The 23845-nt window shown below is 34.6% G+C and overlaps 1 protein-coding gene across 2 annotated transcripts in view; it reads right to left on the reverse strand.

Annotated features, from left to right (window-relative positions):
- Nucleotides 1-522: 522 nt before the first annotated feature.
- LOC111517472 (uncharacterized protein CG3556) overlaps nt 523-23845 on the reverse strand; it is a 96407-nt gene continuing 73084 nt past the window's right edge. For both annotated transcript variants that reach the window (XM_023173644.2, XM_074183461.1), the window contains exons 3-8: nt 21253-21526; nt 19267-19514; nt 15186-15346; nt 14796-14997; nt 7918-8265; nt 523-1440 (exon numbers count right to left, since the gene is read on the reverse strand). In XM_023173644.2, coding sequence (XP_023029412.1) covers nt 1379-1440; nt 7918-8265; nt 14796-14997; nt 15186-15346; nt 19267-19514; nt 21253-21526 — 1295 coding nt within the window. In that variant the 3' untranslated portion in view covers nt 523-1378. The remainder of the gene's footprint in view (nt 1441-7917; nt 8266-14795; nt 14998-15185; nt 15347-19266; nt 19515-21252; nt 21527-23845) is intronic.

Here is a 23845-nt window from a genome sequence, read left to right on the forward strand (position 1 = left end):
TTAACCGAATCCCTTCATGATAGGCAGGATAACTTGGACCTGGAAGATTTTTTTGTGAAGTTGTTGGTGAAGAAATATTCAGCTTCTCAAGTTTTCTGGAACATTCATTTTTATATCCAGCGCTAGTAATGAAAAACGATACCTAAATAAACAGTACGTTTGTTTCAATTCTATTGTTTAAGGAAAACTGCATTTCTGTGTGTAGAACATTTTTTGATATTATCAATTTTAGTGCAGAACTCGATTTACTCCTCTTTGTTTGACATGAGCCATAGTTTGGATGGTTTGGAATCATAAAGAGTCCTGAAATAAGTTAGTTAACTGTAAATCAGAGTTGTCAACGACCCTGAGATACTTTACGTCATTTTTCATTTGAAAAATTATTTAATCGATACAAGCTTTTTTTAAAGCAAAACAGAATACTCTAGACGTTCTGTAGAAAAGCAGCTTCACTAGATTAGTTCGGAAATCATGTTCTCTGGGTAACCTAGTAAATTTAAAATGTCATTGAAAGCTCATACAAGAACTTAAAGTATTTAATATTCAAACTTTCAAGCCGAATATATAATAAAAATAATCACTTTCAACAATTATCTTTGCCTTGAATTAACAGTTGAATAAAATAATAATATCCTAAGAGGCTACCTACAGAAATATTTTTCACAAAAAATCTTACAATATTGTCTCATAAAAATGCATTATTGATTAAAAACACTCTTTTCAATATGAATGAGATGTTCACGACAAAAAATTATTAAATTTTTAGATAGATGCCTTGAAGCTTATATTTTCATGTCACCCAATAAATCAAAATGACTTAATTATCCTCTAAAAATACTTTTCACTTTTGGAAGTTTCCAGTCGCAAGTCGCAACGATGGAATAATCACAACTCCATGAAAATATATGCCAATCTTTTGAATGTTAGATAACTTCTTATGTGCATTGGCACATCAAAATGAAAGGTATTGATCACGAATTGGTTGCCCTTTCAACACATATGAATTCACCTATTTCCAGTGATATCATCAAAGAATTATTAGAGAATGGTGTATGCCCATATATCTAATAATGTTTCATATTCATATTAACTTTAATAGATAATTTTCCTTTGCAAGGACTGAACAAAGACTAGTAGGAACCAATAGAAAACGAAATAAATTGTTTCTTTGGCGAATTTTTCAAAATAAGCACATTTCAAGCCTTGCCAAGGTAATAGTAAGCTTTTACAATATCACTCGAATGACAAGAATAAGCACAACTAAAATGATATCTTTATGATCGTTCAGCGTACACTCCATAATTAAATTAAATTTTATCATGAAATGAAGTAACTATTGAAATTTCGGAAATGTCACTTCGACAGGCTTTTGTGCTTTCTACAGTTTTTTGTACCAGAAGAGGTAATGATCACCCTCCTCGATCAGAAGGTCGTCAACACCTGAAAAAAAAATAGAAATTAATGAAAGTCACCACTGACAACAGTAGTTGAAGATGGTAAGTAAGTGAGGATGGCTTATCTTTATTACTTCTTAAAAACGAGCCGTTGGCCTTAACGATGAATCACCTCTGAACATATATATCCAACTTATTGTGAAATCACATAGTCATAACATCTAAAAATGTTTATGTTCATGATGTTATATGTTGACGGTGTGACTTCACATATGTAATATAAATTAACTGTAAATTTTTTACATACAGGGCTCTAGCCCTGTATGTAAAAAATTGAAATATGGGATGATGAAATAAATGCATGAATACCTTATTTTGAATTGAAATTGACAGATGTAACTTTCAAGAGGGCGACTGGGCGCCATTAGGGAAAAAAATTAAATGGAATGGGGAGGGGGGTCTTGTGACACACCTTTTTGAAACTCCTGACAAATGCTTCACAACTTTAAAATATAATGTCAATATTTCCAACTACTATAAAATGGCGGAACTTTAAATAATTGCCTGAATACATTGACATTTAACTACATAATATGAGGTCATAAGCTTGAGATCAGTTGGTTGTTTATTGACATATGAACAGCCTATCCGACATTTCACGTCGAACATTTTCGAACACAGTAACGTCAGTATCTCTACAAATGTTTATTATTCTCTGTCAGGTTCAGTAGAAAGGTTCCGTACACCTTTTACTTCAAATTGCCCAAAAAAAGTCCAAATGTCAAATCTGGAGAGCCGGCTGGCCATTCTATAGGATCTCGACGGCCAATCTAACGATCGGCAAAAGTAGTATCCAAATAGTTTCTTACTTGTCTAGTATTATGTGGTGTTCTATCTTGTTGGATGATGAGAGGGTCACCAGTAGTTTCCAGCATATTCAAAGAGAGTCCCCCTATTTATATACCCCAATACATTTTTAAAATGGCCGCCATTGAGTTATTATTTATTTTTATTTATATAATTAGGATACAAACAGAAAAATTCACTACAGTATCCACACAATGGAATTATTATCAAATTGAAAGTATAACATATATATATATATATATATATATATATATATATATATATATATATATATATATATATATATATATCGATGTCAGCTGTTTGTTCTTAAATGCTGCATTTTATTCTTGTTGGCAGCAATATATTAGCAAAAGCAATTTGATTTTATAACAGTTATAGTAGTGTTTTTGAATTGTAGTTAATATACCATACTATAAAATAGTTGCGAAAGTGACAATATGGTAATGGCATCTGAAAGCATTCTGATAAAATAATTTCATTGAAGCTACAGGAAACAGTTATAAAATAAGCTTGAAATAGTTTTATAACTGTCATGAAAATCTTGCGGAAAAGTTTTATGAAACTGCTACATAACAATTTGATTTTATAGGAAAATAAGTTTTATAAGTTAGTTGCAAAAACGTTTCTGTGATAATTTCCTAACTATTTTATAATGCATTTTTAATTTTATTTCATAAACGTTTCTATGACACATTTATAAAACACTTTTATTGCCTACAACTGTATTGTGTTCACCGATCATCTAATATAATCAATTAGCATTTTGGAAGTAATTGTAAAATACTAATAAAATAAAACTGTTGCAACACCATGGAATTATAAAACAACTTTGCTGGTTGGGTCCAATTACGACAATATTGTTTCTGAACACTGCCGTTAGAAAAAAGTACATTCGTCACTAAAACAAATATTGTGGAGATAGGTAGGATGTCTTTCAATGGTTTCCGTCATGATTTCGCAGAATTCTATTCTTCGATCAGGGCCATGTTCAGTTAATTGGTGTACCATTTTAATTTTGTATGGATGATACCCATTTCTCTTCAAAAGTCTACACACAGTAGAAGGAGGCATCTCACAAACATTCGCGACGGAATAAGTAGACTTTTCAGGATTCACTACCATCTCACCAATTAATTGCAGTTGCTGTTCTTCGGAAATGGACGGATGACCTGGGGGCGTTTTGTTTTTTACACTATAGGTAGTTGTGAATTTGAAGTTCCCTCAAATATTTTCTATAGATAGGCGATTCGGAAAACTTTCATTGAAAATCCTTTCGAGCCCGTGAAAGTTACGCATCGCACCGTAAATAAAAATAGCTTCAATTTTTTCTTCCAATGGACGTGAATTGACCATTTTGGATATTGTTGACGTGGTACCTACCTTTCTACTAGTAAAACCGAAAACTAAATGAGAATATTCTAACTGAACAATGATGTTCATTGTCGTACTGACATTATTTGTCGTTTTTATAAACAATAAATAACTTAACAAACCTTATCGGGTTGTTGGAATTGCCATATGGCAGATAAAAAGGAATATTTCTAGAAATATCGATTTCAATGTGTTTGTCTTCAGAAAATTATTAAATGTTTCGCCATTTTGTAGTAGGTGAAGATTTTAACTTCATATTCTAGGGTTATGAAGTATTCGTCAGGAGCTTCGAAATGATGTGTCGGAAGAACCCCATTTGATTTTCTCCCAGATGGCACCCAGTCGCCATCTTGAGAGCTTCATCTGTCATCTGTCAATTTTTGAGTTGACCCGTTCAAAAAATAAAAGGCGGGGAGGACAATAAAGAAATGCACTGTATATGACGTATGAGGTTTTGTAGATTCCAGCTTATGAATTTTTCAATATTTTTATGAAAATTGAGCCTAATCGGCTCAATTTTCAACATTTTTTTTGAGAGAAGTTTTTTCAGTATTCTTTCGTTACTTGATGCTTATCAAATCAAAAGATTTCAAAATCACTTCGGAACTGAAGAACATTTTTATAAATTTTCGAATAAAAGTTTACATTTAAAGTTAAACATTTAACATTGCCTTGTTCTAATGTGAATTTATTGATATCGATGAAACTTTTTGTATCTTACTATGACTGTGGAGTGCTACTTATTTTAGGCATTGAAGAACATTTCATAAGGATCATATAACGAACAAATCTAGAAATAACTCTCGAAAGGTTCGTCCAGATTGTAATAGAATGAAAAAACTTCATAGGCTCATGCGAAAACAACGACGGACCAAGAGAAAAAGAAATTGTTCTACTCCAGCCTTTGGCATGAAGTTCAAAAGAGTAGATAATGTGTGGTAGTATCTATTCAAGAGGCGAAAGCGGATCTATTCGAAGTTATAGAAGGGATGGAAATACCCTTACCTGGTGCCTTGATGTATGGCATCCAGCTAATATCAAGAAGCAATGAATTAATCTTTCCCACGATAATTATATCTCTTTTCATCAGTCGTCGCCAAGAGGTTGCTCCCAACTTTTTTTTCAAATAGAAAGGAGGTATTGTGATACCTTTTCAATAGTATTTTTTTTCAGTATTTGTGACTTCACCAATTATGCTATGCGAGTGTCATCTGATTTATGAGTTTGTTTTAATTTTTCAAAAAAAAATGGAATAAAGAATCAAGTAACTTCGTTTTATGTTTCTATTTTTTTCAGAACTTGAATCTCAAGACATCTGGCTCCTCCATCTTCTATAAATAAATGAGTGACTGAGATCAGTATACATATTCCATCTTGAAAATGGTTGTCTGATCTGATTTACATTAGTATATTCATCATCTACAAAAGAATTTCATTGTTCGTTGAAGAAGCAAACATTCGTGAAGAGAAAAAAAAATCATAAAACTGACTGAATTGCATATAATAACAAATCTCTTGGATAAAAATTTGATTGGTTTCAATTTTTTCAGAAAAAGCACTAGGAAAATCGCCAGTAGCGGAACACACGATACTGATTGAAGATGTGAAACTACTTGCCCCCGATCATGGATACCTCAGTCGGCTTGTACGGGAAGTCATAGAAATCCATAAACATACGGAAAACTACAACAGAAAAGAGGAAGAGGTAACGCTCAACCGGATTCGTAATCCCCTACCGAAAGATGATAAGGTGGCAACAGTGCAATGCAACGTCACGTCATCACCAGGTAATAGCTCTTCGGCTAATAACAACGCATCAACAAGAAAGGCGGGCTACCTGTGTCAACAAAAATACAACCTACGAACTAAAAATCACCAGTCATCGGTGAATCATCAGGATGAATAAACCTCTGAAGAAGCCAGCCCCTCGTGCTGGCGAAACGTTGGGATACAGTTACAAACCACGACGGCCTTCAAACCCGCATGAGGTTCGTCACACTGAAAATCTCGGCCGCGAAAGCCCTAACCAATTTATCAGAGCATTTATTATTATGGTCAAGGTACCAGTAAGTATACGAGTATAATTATAATTTTGAAGCAAGGAATATATTCGACGGAATTAAAAAAAAAATTTCGTTAAAAGGCAAGAACTGAAAAAATGGTTCACAAATATATCATTTTTTTGATAAATCTGAATTTGCCATCTTATTTTTATTCAATTGCAAAACATTATTTGGTTGAGCTAACTCCCAATTGTATTGAATTGAGCCTAATGTTACCAAAAATCGTATAAAATACTGGCATAATTGGATATGACTGGCCAATTCTTAATGGAAATCCATATCAACACTAACAATTTACCGTAATATTTTCACTGTAAGGGTTTTACATAAACCGCGATACGTGTTTCGCTATACAATATCTTCGTGAAGCGAGAATTACAGATAGAGCAGCAGCATAAATTAACATCATATCACAGATATCTGATCGGATCTAAATAGTTTATATATAGAATTAGAACTTCTGGCCTGAAATGAATCTATTGGGAAGCAGAATCAACAGAAGATTATGAAAGTGGGAAAAGTGTTTTCGACAGATAAATATCTGAAACTTTCAATTATAGCGAATCAATAGTTTGAACTTTCAATACTATTTACTAGGAATCGCACGTTGAAATGTAAGACCTCGTTAATTGATAACGGAATATGCAAAAGACATATTTCAATAGGTGCATGAAAACTGGTTACGATTAATACACATGGTACATCTAGGTTTCAGGTACCCTGTGGTGAAATACACCTTAGTATTGAATGACTCTCAAAATTGTCCTATATGCAAGCTTGGTTCATTTCCTGTACGTTGTTTCTTCATTTATTTTGATATCACAATTTGATACAAATTAATGAAAAAATACATAAAGCATTTCTTTTTTTTTTTCGTGTTCTTCATTCTTTACAATAATAATGGAAAAATTAACAATTATACGATAACAAACGAAAACAAACAAATGGTTGGAAAAACCTTTATTCAATATCGGATGTTGCCTCCTCTAGCTTGGGCAATGGGTTTCATTCTCCGATGCATTCCAAGAATAAGTAATCGAAAATACTCTTGGGGCATGCTACCCCATTTCTTTATTAGCGGAACATGAAGTTTATTTTTGTTCGTAGGTGAACTTTCGTGATTTCTCACAAGTTTACGTACTCATTCCCAGACATGCTCAGTACAATTTGCGTCCAGCAAGCAGGCTGGAACAACGTGGTCGGCTGCATTGTTGATATAACAATGTAACTTCGTGATGGCAACATGGTCCATCTCCAATAAAAACCTTTCAATAATACAAGCGTTTAACATAAAAAAAATCACATATTTTTCCTTTTAGCAACATATTGATAATTTCATCCTTGTTGTGAAAGAATTAAGGCTACAGCACAGTCTTCTCTACTCAAAACCATTGTTAAAGCGAATGAAAGTTTTCTCGAGCTGACGTTATCATAATAACCCAACTGTCAAATGATTGTTGAAGTACAACAACGCTATCAGGACAAGGAACAATTCGTTCAGGCCTGCCTTTCCACACAGTAGGTTCATGGACTGACACCTTTCAGAAAACAACCACTTCCCTGGCTAATACAACAAGGGGCGTTGGATTATATCCAACAGGTGTCAGTGCAACTGCCGTAATTGATTTTCAATTATTGAAACGGGCACACTTGCAGACCGGTTTCGGGCTATTTGACCTCTTGTCAGTGCAAGGTAGTTGTCCTACATTAACACGAAGTCGATTATTTCCCATAATTAATAATCAAATTCTATGAGAGTTCAATACCTCGAACGAAGCTGAAGCAAACGACATGCAATATTTCTGTCATATCGCCCTCTGCTTATAGATGAGGTACTAACCAACTGCAAATTCCACTAGCTCAAATCCTCATATGCCCACCTATAGTGGGCATACTCAAAGATTGGCTATAAATCAAATATTCAAAGGAAAAATAATTCGTTTGGACCAATCTTCCCTTACCTACACAGTGAGTTCATGGACTGATTCCTATTAGATGATTGGATGATTTGATTTACAGCCAGCCGAGACAATTATAACATGTAATAATGATTGTGCTTTATAATGACTTTCTCAACATTTCTGCTCGAGCTAATGTATAGCGAAACATGGGTCGCGGTTTTTGTTAAACATGTTATAGTGTTAATATTAGAGTTAACGTTTTTAGTAGGTTTCAATATGGATTTCCATCAATTATCGACCAGTCCAATCAATACTTACCGACTGGTGCAACTAATTGATTCGCCGGTGGCGTTAAAGGATCTGGTACTTCAGGAAGTCTGTATAATAGCCAATAGTGATAGCCCATAGGTTCTTCTTTATAACCAGCCAAAGTATGTACATAGTGACCATTTGGCCATTCCGAGGCCTCGAATGAAAAGTGAGGATCCATGTCCATAGCCATCTGCATAATGTTGTAGAATGATGTATTCCTTGGCGCAGTGATGCTTATTGTGGAATTTTCAGTGATATTGGAACCAACCCATAAGGTGTAGGTTACCGTTATATTTCGAATTTCGGAGTCGTTTCCATGTGAAGAAAGGGATTTCGTTAGACCGTCTATTTCAACTGAAAAAAGCATAATAGCGATCACTTTCCTAAAAAAAACTTTTACGGCTATTATCAAAAGTCAGTTAACGAAAAAACAGACTTCAACGTATCAACTGATATGGAAGGGTATCATTAAAAATTAATGCTTCTATTCTGGATTTAGCGCATGCATGCCAAACCCGTGGCCCGTAGCCGCATACGGCGGCCCTAAAAAAGCCAAAATCTTATATTTATGATTTCATGAATACCTACATTTATTATAATAAAAAATATCGGCACCTCTCTTAATTTGTCAGCTACTGATATTTCAGCTGAGATGAAGCTATCTGAGTTTTAGTAATATAAACATTGTGTTGAAAATCCGCTTAAACCATTATGAAACCCCTTAACTTCTAGTAATGTACAGGTAGCTTGAGATTTGTAAATAAATAAATAAAAACATATTTGGATATATGAAAAGAGAAAAGATGATGGTTCTCTCTATTCTTCCTTATGTTTAGAACGTGTAACATTGAATGATAGAAGTAATGTTTTTTGAATTGTTTGTTGAAATGTAAAAGATGTAGTGGAAAACAAGTGTTTTTTTCGTTGGAAAGCTGATATTACAAATACAAGTTTTTTTTTTGAATATTCAAGATGAGTCATGCAGATTATCCTAATTGAGTATAAGTATGAATGAAAGGGATCAATCTGCTCATGTGAAATTAGAAAGCAGGACAAAATCTCTACTAGTGAAACGCGTTGAAGATGGTGAATTAAGCACTCCCTAAACGATCAAGCGGTTTGATCAAATGTTTGATCAAGCCGCGTGACGCGCGCTTCAAACAACCATCAAGCAGGCCTTCAAACATTTGACCAAACTTCATCAGATATTTTGTTTAGTTGTTATTAGTTGTTCATTCGTGCGGTTCGTTCGCTAAATAGTTGTCAGTGTGTTTTGTGAGCTTCACGTTATGGTTTCAAATACTGATTTGGCCTTCCTGGCCCTAATATTGGTTGCCCTAAACAAGCGGAAAAAAGAGAAAAGAAAACGACGGTGGTCCAAGGAGTGGTACAAAATGAGAAACCGTTTTTCTCATGACCATTTAATACGTTTTCTGCGGATTTCGGAACCAGACGACTATAGGAACTTTTTGAGAATGGACGGAGAAAGTTTCGATTATCTACTGGAGTTAGTAAGGTCCGACATCGAGAAGAAGGATACAAATATGCGTGAAGCGATTCCTGCAAGCCAGAGACTGTCTATCACACTAAGGTATCTAGCGTCTGGTGCAGATTTGGAAGACCTAAAATTCACGTGCGCCATAGCACCTCAAACTCTAGAGTCCATCATAATGGAAACTTGTTCGGCAATAACGAAGGCATTGAAGAACAACATTCAGGTAATTATTTGTCAAGTACATCTATTTATATTTTATTAAGAAAAAGCATAATGAATGTTAAATACAATTAAAAACAAAAGTTCACATTGACGTAAATGAACAAAAATTTGTCGCACTGTCATCGTCTTGGTTTTGCCCATGATGAAAAGAAGGGCTTGGATGCGATAAGTAGATAGGCTGCGCTGAGTTGGAGTAGTCTTGCCAATTTGAACTATTCGATGATGATGAAGTTGATGTTGAAGGTGTCCAGGGTCGAATAAACTTCACTCCTTCCCTTGTTAGGGTCCCCATTTCGGCTTCAAAAATTGTATCATTAATAATTTTTTCCGCAAAACGTCGTTGATCCGGAGGAATTTTTTTCAATTTCATAGCCCACCCCTTGGCCATAATGTCCTCTTCGGTCTCAGGCCGCTTGAAATATTCGGTGGCTAGTCCCACTAATTGCTCATTAGTGTCTACTACTTTCCTTTTATTCCTTTTTTGAGGAGGGGGGGGCTGGGTTAGAAGTTGGCGTTGTATTAATTCCAGAAGGAGATGTACTTTCGGAATCTTGAGATAGCTGCGAGTCGACATCAAGCGGTGACTGTAACAAAAAGTACAATACGGTTCATATACGCTTACGAAATGTAGGCATATAAACAATGTATTACTATACGAAGTCATATGTACTTTTTTTAAATGTGGTAATTTTTATGTAAATTTTAAAATTGTAGTACCGTTTCTTGTTTTTTCGTTTAGGTTCCGAAATTGCAAGATGGATGGGATAGAGTATCGCAGGAGTTCGAAGAACAATGGAATTTCCCCAATTGCTTAGGGAGCGCTGACGGTAAACACGTGGCAATCCAAAAACCACCCAATTCCGGATCCTACTATTACAATTACAAGGGATATTTCAGCATTGTGCTTATGGCTGTTGTTGATGCTAACTACAAATTTCTGATGGTGGATGTGGGAGCGAATGGTCGAGTGTCTGATGGTGGCGTTATGAAAAACACCTTATTTTGGCGCAAGTTGTCTGAGAACAAGCTTAACTTGCCTGATCCTCGACCGTTACCAGGCACTTCTAAGAAATGTCCGTACGTGTTTCTTGGCGATGAAGCTTTCCAACTTCACCCTAATTTCATGAAACCGTACAATAGGGCTGCTCTGACAAATGATAAAACGATTTACAACTACAGACTCTCCCGAGCCAGAAGAGTCGTGGAGAATGCGTTCGGAATATTAACGAAAAGATGTAAAATATTTCAAAAACCCATTAAATTTGAGCCATTAAAAGTTAGAAAAATCGTTATGACATGTTGCCATTTGCATAACTATTTATGCTCAAAAAACAGAGCTAACTATTTGCCACCTCAGGACATTGACAATGAAGACGTTCCTACTGGTGCTACGGAACTTGGGTCATAGAGACAAGACACTCCACAGATGCTTTCCCTTCAAAAGACTAAAGGCAATGCAACAGTATTAGCAAAAACAGTAAGGGACGACTTCTGCGAGTTCTTTAACACCTCTGGGGCAGTTCCGTGGCAAAATAAGTGCCTCAATTAATAAGTGACAATATTTAGTGTTGATATATATTTAGGTTTTGAGTTAAGTACCACTGTATTCGTGTAATACTGAACTAATAAACACGTACAATAAAAATAAAATTAAAAAATGAAGATATAAATACGTACCTCAGAAGTTTCAGTTGCTGCTATTTCCAACTGATCCTTTATGAAGAACATATCATTGTAATACCACAGAGACGATTCAGGGATGTCATCCGGAGACGTTCCTGATACTTTTTTCCTCTCGATGGCCTTATACATTCTATTAAAACTTGTTCTCAAATTATTAATTTTTGCTTTCAAAAGCTTCACTGTAAAATCTGGTTTCAGTACTTTTAGGGCCTCTACGATTTTTCCCAACGCTGCATTTTTTATTTCTATTGAAATAATCCTTGCTTTTCACTTTCCACAATTCGGGAGAATCGCGGTACAAGTCAATTAACAAGGTTATAAATTCCCGTTCCGAGTTTTCACATTCACTCTCCATGGTTTTCGCCTAGTGACTGACGCAATGTTTGACAAAAACCGTTCTAGACGATCAATCCCCTCTCCAACCGTTTGAGTCAAACAAACTTTCTATCAAACAACCTCAAACCTCGCTTCAAACGTCAAACAAGTTTCTACACGGTCAAACACGTTTGATCAAACACTTTTGATCCAACATTTGATCAAACCGCTTGATCGTTTAGGGAGTGCTTTAGAGTGGCTTCGAAACAAAAACTGCTCAAAACATGTAGAAAAGATAGAAAATAAATGAAAAACCATTATTTAGAAAAAAATATGTTACCCTTGAAGAAGGGAGATTCCTTAGAGTAGCACATTTCAGAATTCAAAGATTTAGTTACTCATTTAACAGCATCAATTGTGGGAACCAAGTGATTCTGACAATATATGTGGTAGGTACTTTGATCACTTTTTCGAAATATTGTGAAAAATTAGTTGCCATATTATACAACATCAAATGAAAAAAAAATCTTACGAGGAAATGAATGTGGCGTTATGAATGTGGCGAAAATGGGCATTTACAAAGATAATGTCTCTGAAACATTATCACACCAGAACTTGTCTCTCGATACGTGTTTTGTTAACCCAGTTAGCATCATCAGTTTCAGTCAAGCAAAATAGTTTTTCAAGATGAAATAGGGAAATTTTCAGACAATATTTTGGACAATGGCAAATAAGGCATAATATAAGAGATGACATGAGTCATAGATAGGTTCCGAATGCAGAGAGAGGGTTGGAAATTTAGAAATTGTGACAGATACACAGGAAACGGTAGGCCTAACGATTGAGAATGATCCACTATGTCAGTAAACCAAAGTAGCTATTTGATACATAAGATATGACAATCGAGATTACTGCTAAAATGACGGTGAAATGAACAGTATGAAGTAAGAGGCGACATAAGTGTTGCTTTTATTTAAAGAAAGAACCTTTTGTCGGTTGAACAGTTAGATATGACTAACATTTCTACGTTTGTTTGAAGGTGGTTGAAGGTCGTTTGATTTTTTTCATTTTTTTCAGGGATTCCAAATCAATTTATATTAAATTAGACAATGGAAGTCCGAACTGATGAAATACACTAATATTTCTGTTATATTTGAGCAAAATTGTATAAAATTATCATCTGATGACAAATATTTATTATTGATTGATAAAGTATTGACTGTTTGATTATGAGTTACACTAATTACTGGAAATATTTAGAATATGGCATGAGTAAAAAATGTGGATCAATAACACTAACTACTTCTGATGGTTTCAACTATTTTGGTTTTTCTGACTTCACAATGATGTATTTACTGAAAAATGAAGGCAAAACCTGACAAATTCGAAGGATATGTAAAAGTTGTGCAAGCTATAATATATTTGTGTGGTAATAGAGGCAAGTATATTTCAAATGATACGGGAGAATTTTGCGAGGATCGAAGGATAGTATACATTATGATATCACAAAGCACGAATAATAATTGATGAATCAGGAGCTTTCGAAGAATTTGGGGGTGAAGCAATAAAATATATTATATCGAAAAGGTCACCAAGCACTGGTTTAATTATACCAGCAAAAATATGGTATGAAAGAGGTCCAAATATCAAAAATTCACGCAGTTTTGGATAAAAAGCATATTGTCTCATAGCGAAACAATTTGACTCAAAATATGAAAGACATGTGTTCAGCAGTAACTGAAGGCTTGTGGTTACGAAAATTTTTCAAGAGTTTTTTAAATCATTACATACTGGGTAAGATTGTATATCAGCAATGAAGAATCCTTTCAAGAATAGACGTGTTTTACACATTCATTTGAAATACAATTTTGTTGCCGAACATTCGGAAAATGGAATCATCAGAGGGTGTTGAGAATACGCTGAAATCATCATAAAACCTAGCCATTTTTAGTAATGTACAGAAAGGTTCAGATTCATTAATGAATAAAAAAAAGAATATTTTAGGTGCCTGCCTTCTCTCTGATGTATGAAACGGGTAACATTAAATAATAGAAGTAAGATTAACTGTATCACATATATGTATTAAAAATTGTTTCGTTGAAAAGTAAAAGGTGTGAAAGAGAAAGAGTGGTTTTATTGGATAGATATTTCTTGAGTGTCATGTCCACGAATTTCCTCCTTTTGATATATATATATATATATATATATATATATATATATATATATATATATATATATATATATATATATATATATATATATATATATATATATGCAGCGCGGTGCAGCCAATTGCAAAGGTGGACAAAACTGGTTACCAAAAATGGAAAAAAAAACATCACATATGCACGGTGTCACCAACAGGAGCCAACCGCACATTTGTGGTTTCAATTAGAAGACCCAGCATTCCCAGGCATCATCTAACATCACCACGTAGGCAGCTATAGCTACCTGCGTGACTTCCGGGTCCAGGATATAGATACAGAGATATAGATATTATTGAGTGTGTATGATATACAGGTAGCTATAGCTGCCTATGTGGTGATGTTAGATGATGCCTGGGAATGCTGGGTCTTCTAATTGAAACCACAAATGTGCGGTTGGCTCCTGTTGGTGACACCGTGCATATGTGATGTTTTTTTTTTTTTTCCATTTTTGGTAACCAGTTGTTGTCCACCTTTGCAATTGGCTGTACCGCGCTGATGAGGCCAATAGCCAGAAACACGTGTCCGCGGTTTGCCTCCATATTTCTTGAGTGTCATGTCCACGAATTTCCTCCTTTTGATTTATATCATACACACTCAATAATATCTATATCTCTGTATATATATATATATATATATATATATATATATATATATATATATATATATACATATATATATATATATAGATGAATATACTTTATCCTCCAAGAATGAATTCTTATTGACAAAGTGTGATGAAAAATGTAAATATTTGTGTTTATATATATAAATATAAATAAGCAGATACTTATCATATTTCAAGTAGTTAGTCGAAAATAAAAATTATGTTCAATATATGAGAGAGAAATAAGTGATGAATAATATAAGAAACACTAATTTGTAAGGATAACAAAATATCCCTATTACGCATATGATCTTCAGTTCGTTCTAATGAAATTTGTATTTATCCTTCATATTTTTACCTTGATTATCCAAGTCACTGTCATATTTGCCACAATCTAAGTTCCTGATGTATCCAAGTCCTCTTTCAGAGAGAGCTAATACTACTTCAGCAGTTAAATTTGGATCTGTGAATGCTCCATCAGGGTCTTGTCTTGCCTCTATATAGGCTTTGGCAGATGTCCTATTCCAATGGTTATTTATTTCATTGAGATCTTGCAGTGCCTACGAAAATTCATAGTATAACTTATATATTCGCTTCCTTGGGAATTCATGTTGGTATCCCTTGAATTCTTCCCTACATATCTATAATAATCACGATTTAGAAAAATGTAAGTGATATGCTTGATTTAATTTGAAACTAGGAACCCATTTCTAGGAATCTTAATAATGGAAATTGATTATATATTTACCTGCAGAGTAAGTGCTGTATTGTATAAGTTTCCAAAACCGCCATCAGGTTGTTGTTGACGAGCTAGACTGATACTGGGCCTCCGTAAAGAGTGTTGTAAGTTCCTATGCCTGTGATCTTTAACTATACACCTCAGGGCTAAGATTGTCATCGCGACCGTGTCTGTAAGAGTAAAAGTTTATAATAAAAATAATTGTGAAATGAATTTATCATTTAAATTGAAAATGGCATATTCTAGGAGAGATTAGTACTTGCGGGAAGAAAAAAATTCATATAAGTGATATTCTATTTCTATACTCTTCCATGTATTACATGATATATGATGAGTCCTGTCCAATCAAGTAAGTGACGAAAATAAAATAACACATTAAAGATGATCATATTGTATGTACATACAATATCAAAAAGTTGTACAAGTGAACGAAAAGGAAATATAACAAATAACAACCTGCATAATCATCAATATGTATAATTAAAATGTTGAACGAACAAAAGTTATTCGAATGACTGTAAAAGCAAAGGTAGTGTATAAATTTTCGTCATCTAGGTCTGTATGTGCTGTGTGATTTCCAATTTGGTACCATACCTTGTGTTGTAAGTCTAATCCAAAATCAGTATGTCTAATTCTCTGAAGATCTCTTTCAAACCAGTTTTTTTGGGTTTTGAAAGAATTGTTCTGAAAGTTCTCTTCTGTAAACTTGAAACTTGATTAGCTTTTGTTGAGCAACCCAAGCAATTATTGAATGATTTATTAATGACTGAACACCCCAACTGTTCTACTCGACACACGACAAAGTTGGTGAATACAATAACAACTCGGAGCTACTTTTTTTACAAATGTTGTTGACGTGGTATGACCAAGTACAGTTCTCAGTTAGATGCAAACGTATGACCTGTTCAAAAGCATTATTACCCAATTGTAATGTTGAATCACATTCATCTTCATTATTGATATAATTGAATTTGATGATCATGAATGCATTTGATGAAAAACAAATACACTATCCATGATCTTGATTTCACAATGTTCACACTAGAATATTTATCAACGTGTTTCGCTGTAAGGTAACTTCATCACGTGGACTAGTATATCAAACTATTTATTAATATTGATATATCAATTAAAAGCATCGTTTGTTTTTTTTTAGTATTGACTAATTGCAACTTTGTCAAAAAATGTTGATGTCTCCATCTGGGCTTTTGTATAATGACAAAATTATCAACACTTCGTCATCATAATTCTTATTCACTCTCAGTCTTACACTTCGGAAGTGTTTATCTTCTGAAATACTTTCCAGCTAGCCTATTATTGTCTTCAAGGTTGTGATAAAACTCTTATATATTCATTCCATCCTGCATCAATATTTACTCTAGAAATCATAGTTGTCATTGTATGTCATACTATATTGTATATGTAGTATTTTGTTGATTAAAGCCAATTTAGTTTGATCTATTCATAACAATAGAATGACCATCAATATTCAATGATTCAGTTTGGCCATCATTAGCTTAGTTTTCTGTCACACATAATATATTACAACAAATATTATTCTAATTCTCAATTTGATGCACGATGTTGAGTGTATTGAATTTGAGTTTATTTCTGAAAAAAATCGTCGTTTATAAACTCTTTCTTGTTTCGTGAAGATCTATCGTTATGATCCAGTACAGATATGACAGTCATTAACATTGAGTTTGAGAGTCATATCCTGAGCTCCTGCCCAATGTCGATAGTTCTTTGTTTTCTAGTAGACTTGATTCTTGTGAGTTTAGGTATAGCCGATCATTTCCTGGTGATTCCTCTTGACAATTAAATGATGCTGAGAGTATTAACTGCACGGCAATACATTCAATGAAATGTTCCGAACCGATATTGTTGTTTGAAAAAAGATATGCAGTTCGGGTATGTTACTTAATGTTTGATATGATTGCAATGATAATGACATGTCCAATTGGAAAATGAATTCAGCAATTAGTTTTAGGTACATGAGGTTTGTTTGTCCAAATAATTACTATATCCCTCTTCACGTATTCTTTCACATTATGTAAGGCTTATGTGCGTATGTTGCATATCTTAATAAGGATCTAGAGGTGATTTCGAATTGGGGTGGAAGAAACCAAGTTCAATTAAATGCCATAAAAACCCAGGTATCGGTTTTCTCCAAAAAGATAATAGTCTCCGAACCGGATATTATAATGCCAGGTCAGACAATTCCACTTTTGCTTCGATGAGTTTGTTGGGGAGTTAAAATGGACAGCAATTTGTCTTGGCACAATCATGTCGCTGGAATTGCAAAGGCTGCTTCTCATAACCTTGGAACACTGTTCCGAACCAGAAAATTGTAGACACCTCGGCAACTTTTGACACACACTGTCGGAAGACAGTCGCTTCTCTTTGGAAAACGATGAAACAGCAGAACACATACTTTGTGCCTGCCTCGCTGGGGACCAAATTAGGTTTTTAGAGTTCAGCAGAGCCGTATTTTTATCACCTGACCTGAAAGACCATTCACCATACAAACTAATCAGTTTCGTTAAGAAGCTGGGTTTATTTGGTCGAGTGTGAGTAGGTGTGAGCCACAATAAACCCTTTAGGGTTGCGGTAGAGAGTCGAATAGACCCACTCACTTTGGACTTAACCTAACCTAACACCTCGAATTTCACTCTTCAAAACTCTTTGATTTAGAAAACTGCGTTTTTATGGAATAAATTTCCTGAGAACGTTTTCCCTAGCGATTCAAATCCAATGTTAATCGCTACACAGGCACTGCTTAGAGCGACTTGAAGATTTTCCTGTAGTGCTTGTGGTTTGTCCTTGAAAAAATCAGTATTCCAAGCATCAGGTTTTCAGACAGCTTGGCTAATATATTCGCCTGTTTGCTCAATGAATGAGTTGCATATGTTAGGGGTTATATCATTTCATCTGAAATTTTCACCGGTATCCTCACTTATTTTATTATTAGTCATATTTCCTGTATTCCAAAGAGATACTCGTTTATTACAGATCGATTGATTTTTCAGTACATTCTCAGTATCAGGTATTCGGGTGTTTTTGGAAGTACCTATGATGGTACTTGTTTGAACCCCAATCATGTTTTCTTTTTTCGTAATGTTATCAATAATTCTTTCTGATTCTGCAATTTTGGGCCTCTGAAAGTGACCTTCTTTGGTTAGCCATTATTTCGTTAAGTTCTTCTTCTGATTTGGACGCTTCCTGCATAATATGTATGATTATTTTTAGCGAGTATTTTAACGTTGAGTTGTTCAAGTAAATTTATTCCTTATTCAATTCGTTTCATAGTCTTGCAGCATAAGATTTTGTGATCTACCAAAAATTTTTATTCGTTTTCGTTTATGAGAACACATGCTCTGTGATAAATATTAAAACATCGTTGGTTCAAGTAATGCTAGTAAATTAAACCAAAGACGATTATTTAGGCTGGGGAATATTTATACACTTTGCACTGGAATTGATTGGATACTTTTGATGTCACACCAGGAATAAATAAAATATACGCGATGTAGCATTCCTATGAATGATATTTATTTCAATTCCATAACGAATGGTTGGAGTACAAACTAAATGGAAAAAGTGATTTGGGCATATAATTCAATGTTCAAAAGGACTCTTTCCTTTCGTGTAATTCAAGGTTTATTTGAAAGTAGTCGTTCCGTAGTCGTTACAGTTTATATCTGTAAGAAATTTATATGTATGTTCTATATATCTTTTTGGAGAGTTTTCTTGTTATTTTCTTCCTTTCTTTCTTTCAAAGTTCTTTACGTTTTTTAATGATAGATAAGAAGAAAGCCAACTAGCTTTTCCAAAAAGAATTGATTTGTTTGATTATACTGAATTTATTCGATGAAAAGCCAATGAAAACTTCGACTAAAACAAGGAGGACCAGTAAAGACCAATTCAAAAAAAGCGAAAAACCAAATATCATCTATATATATATATATATATATATATATATATATATATATATATATATATATATATATATATATATATATATATATAAAATTTTAATTAGAAAAACAAGTTTTTTGACATCAGAAAATATACCAGGTTTGCGACTAACCTATATTATGATCTTTGGCAGTATTGGCAATATCTAGAAGTCTTCGAATCTGCTTCTTTCTGACGTGGGCTCTTGCACTGCAACTAGCTAGGGAAGCGTAGGCAAACTCTATGTCATGTACAGGTTCATGATGTTGAAGAGTTCCAATCAAGTCATGGCCATGAAACTGTCTCGGATCGTGGCACAATGCATTGAGGGCCAAGCAGTATTGTGATAGCTTTGGTGGGGTGATTGGTACTTCATGATGCCTAAAAAAATGGTAAAACATAAATACTTTTCAGGAAAACTGAATAGTATTTTTGAATATCAACTAGTGTGGTGTCATGTTTCAAATTGACAATTCGATCATGAATCAATTGTAAACATGAAAAATTTCATATTGAATTCATGAAGCTGATCGGGTTGATATGGGTGCCTTGCTCCATTCACTCAATCAACCCCTGTGTGAATCGGTGGTTCAAGTCGCAGGCTGGACGATCAAATTTCATTTATTATCATCCAACTCGTGTGAGAAATCACACGTTAGAGCTTTCGAATTGAAATCAATACGGGAATGATCAGAAGAGTACTTATCTATTTATTTTTTGATTTTCATGGAATTATTTTCCAGCAGTTTCAATACATCAACCTTTCTTGATTTCATATTATTTCTAGAAACATGTGGACTTGTTTTACGATGGCATTCCAGGTTAGCTTCTCAAATTTCTGCTACAGCAGTTGTCGGTTGATTGGTCAATCCACCAACACTGACATAAAAACTTGACAAGTTGAATAGGGTGTCACACCACTGGGTAGTTCCACTTATGTCTCGCTTGCGTTCAGGCAGTTATTTTTATGAAGTACTTTTCTTGGTTATTCACATTTTGTCTTCAATCGAGGACCAATAGGCTGAAACAGCTGTCTATCGGTGGCTCTTGAATTGAAATCAATATGGGAATGATCAGAATAAAACTTATTTATATACCACTCAGTGTTATTAACGGAACCTACGGGCGCCCTTTCTTGCTTCGTAGCAAGCCTTGTCACGGTAATGAGTTTCTCGGTGAGGAACGATTTTTTCCCTTAATACTTGTGGGATCCTTCATGGACTGTAGAGTAATCAAATAATATAACCTTCAACCTTCAACTCAGGATACTATTGAAACAGAACTGGAAACAAACTCGGGAGGAATTGGAATCGAATATTTATTTCCCAAGCCACACATTTGTATGGCTAACCTACCTGACGAAGATAGTCGCAGACTTACCGTATGGTGTCATTTGAGATGAAAAAATTGTGGTTAATTCACCGATGGTGGTGGTGACTCCACTATCTATGTTCGATAATATCTTTTTTGATCTAATATACAATTATTTTTCTGATCATCTCTTCAAAAAATGGAGATATCGACAGTGAAACACATTGTGCGACATTCTGTAACATTTATCGTAGTTCTTTATATTGGCCCAGTAATATGATTTCAGAACTATACAGGTATTTGTGAAATTAAATCTTAATTCAAATACTCTGAAGTGATGGCAGTAATTTATTGCTCTGGTGGTATCATAAGATGAGTGTTTATTAATTAACATGTCCAATACAACCTCAGCATATGAACTGTAGGCCTTGTTCTTCTGACCCATATTGAACTTTATACTGATGTTCTCTCCGGAATGAATTACTATTCAACTCAACGTATTTTATGTGAAACACAACATACGGTTTCATCCCTGCAAAAGAATCAAATTGAAGAGTTCTATAAAACTGTTCACCTAGACTAGATTCGTCAGATCGATTTGTGTTTTGTTTATATCGGAGAGCAGAACGTATAGGACTGAAAAGTATTCATTCAAACATAAGACATTCAGTAACTCCGTAAAAACGTTACACTTATTTTTTACTAGGTTTTCACGAAGAATGATGAAACTACAAAAATATATTCGATCTTCTACATTATAATTTTTCCTTTTTATCGAAAATCAATCGAAATAACAGATAAATTTTACCTCCACAACAATACAACGACCTCCACTTCCATTTGTTTGAAAGAAAGCTGAATCTCGTAGGGATCAGGCATCAGACGCCCGATTTCCTCATGGGGCGCCAGTTGGAGGGCCGTCAATACCTTTGGGGTGTCATTTCTCCATCCCCAATTGCTCTCCCTTTGCGTAACTAGCCACGACAACGCCCGCTGTATGCTTGACTCGCTCTTTTCAGGGTTTTGTTGCTGTAATTGATGAGGGTCTAAAGTTGTGCCAAATTTTATGGACTCGGTTGTGCCTGTGAAGTTGAAAAAGTTCTTGATTAGGCCAATTAATGAGAGGCGATGTGTAGGTACAGGCTATCGATGCGTTTTATAACAGGGAGTTTGAAATGTATGTTCAAATAAAACTTAGAAATGATATGAACATAATCATGAACAATATACAAAAGAAAGAAAAGTAATTGGCCAATTTTTTCTCCGCTGTAACAAATTTCCAAGTTAAAATAAGTTCGACTGTTTGAATACAAAAGTTTTACTTTATTTCACTAACTCAGTATACAATGTTCCCCTCATCTTGGATTACACTTCAGTTTCAGGCGCCAGTATTGCTTCTTCTGCTCCTCCGGGACAAGTCTTTGAAGTGCTCGAAGGGGCGAAGTAAATTTATATTCAAATGAAGCTTGGAAACTATACAAAACCAAGCAGTGTAATCATGAAATTTGTAATCACAAACAAAACTTTGTCTGAAGACTGTATCGAGGAGGAATACCTATGAATAAGAAAATGAATATTACACAGTAGGATTTGGTAAATACCTACCGGAAAACTACTACTTCCCCGGCTAATACCACGCTGGACATTGACTTATATCCGACAGTGCAGGAAAGTTTCGACCCAGATAGTGAAATGCCTGGTATTCGATTAATCTCAACGCGGCTCCGCTGCATGTATGACACTTTCGTCTAAGAGGTCTAAGATGTCTCGAAACCGGTCTGTAGGTGATCTACTTGAAAAATTTCAGCATGGTTTTGCTGCTGAAGCAACTAGAAACATATAAGAGACTAGCCTCTGTGAGGTATCTTGCATAAATGTCTGTCGTATAAGCCGGAAATGTAGTTGCTTTTCAGCAGGCATTTAACAGAATCTACTGCATAGATAATTGGGAGAGATGAGTGTTACGAAATTTTATTTCGAAATATTTTTTATCTTTATACAAACAAAATTGTTATGATGTGAGAGAACAAAATCTGGACCGTAATCGAATGGAACCTATAGCACCAAACATATCTTTCGAGTTCTCAGCAATGTATTATTGGTGATCTACGTGTTCACTGGTATTTATACTTTCAGATGTTGGTGGGGGTGATGGTGGAGATAGCGGCAAGGCCGACGATGGGTTCAGTGGTGGGGGCGATGACGGAGTGCCTGTGCAAATATTACTAGGCGGTTCTGATTGGTACACGTTGTTGACGTGTATGCTACTGGTGGGATGTCGATCGAAGTTGTATTCTACTCCATTTGACTACTCGATACCACGGTCTACTGAGCCGTATACTTTTTTCTTTTCTGTTGAAACTGTTGGATTACCTATAGATCTCAATGTCGTTCGTGGTAATGCGTTGAATCAAACAGGGCAGCAGTTTTTTCGTATTTTATTACGTGTTCTGTTTCTACTAGGGAATGCTCTGTGTTAGTGGATTTCTCTGGTTGCATGAGGCGGCAGCTACGCTTGTGCTCTTACATCCTGGTGATGCAGGAGCTTTAGGTATGTTGTGACGTTTAAAACGATTTTCGATGCGGTCCGTGACTTTATTTATGTGAGGCAAGTATACTGTGCCTACCTTCCACTGGCGGCTGTGTTGTGATCGAAGCTGAATTATTTCTTCTTCTAGGATGTAGTACACGTTTGAAAATTGTTATTCTGTGTCATGAATATGACTTCAAAAAATACATTTAACATATTCCTGTGATTAATGCATTCAGCGTGGAAATCTTTCAGATGGAGCAAAAACACGAAGAAAAAGGAACCGAAGAATGTTTGATATTCATTTATTTTTTTGTAAAATAATTCAGTTGTTTATATTTTGTGACGAAGAAAAACTTTTGTGAGATTTGTTCCTATAGTTTTGAAATTTGTAAGGACCGAGCCAAACTTCATTAACTACTATCAAACAATTGATAGTTTTACTGATTCATATAGAATATAGTTCACAGTCTGAAAAGTTTCATGAATGTAACTCCAAAAGTAATAATAACTTCATAACTATTGCTAGTTGACTAGTGATTTGAAACAATTTTCAAAAAAGCTGTTCATTGGAAAAAATGACGAGTTTCCTTTTATTTGTTCCAGCCGGAAATTAGTTCTTCAAATTTCATATTAGTATCGATTTAGGTACATTTAGAAAAAATTTAAGTATATAGATCCACGTCATTTCAGCAAAGCAACAATTTTTTGTTTCAATTACATTTCAATAGAGAAGAATGACCAGATGATTTGAAGCACGTTGGAAAATATCCACAGTCTATAGTGTTCGATATCAATTGATTCTGTATGATTGATAAATATAATAATTACTGATTTTTATTCTCCCTGAAGCTATGATTCAATTCTTCAA

The sequence above is a fragment of the Leptinotarsa decemlineata genome, unplaced genomic scaffold, assembly GCF_025532065.1.
Source record: "Leptinotarsa decemlineata unplaced genomic scaffold, Ldec_3_MD MMD2_tig00026340_RagTag_RagTag, whole genome shotgun sequence".
Classification (NCBI taxonomy): domain Eukaryota; kingdom Metazoa; phylum Arthropoda; class Insecta; order Coleoptera; family Chrysomelidae; genus Leptinotarsa; species Leptinotarsa decemlineata.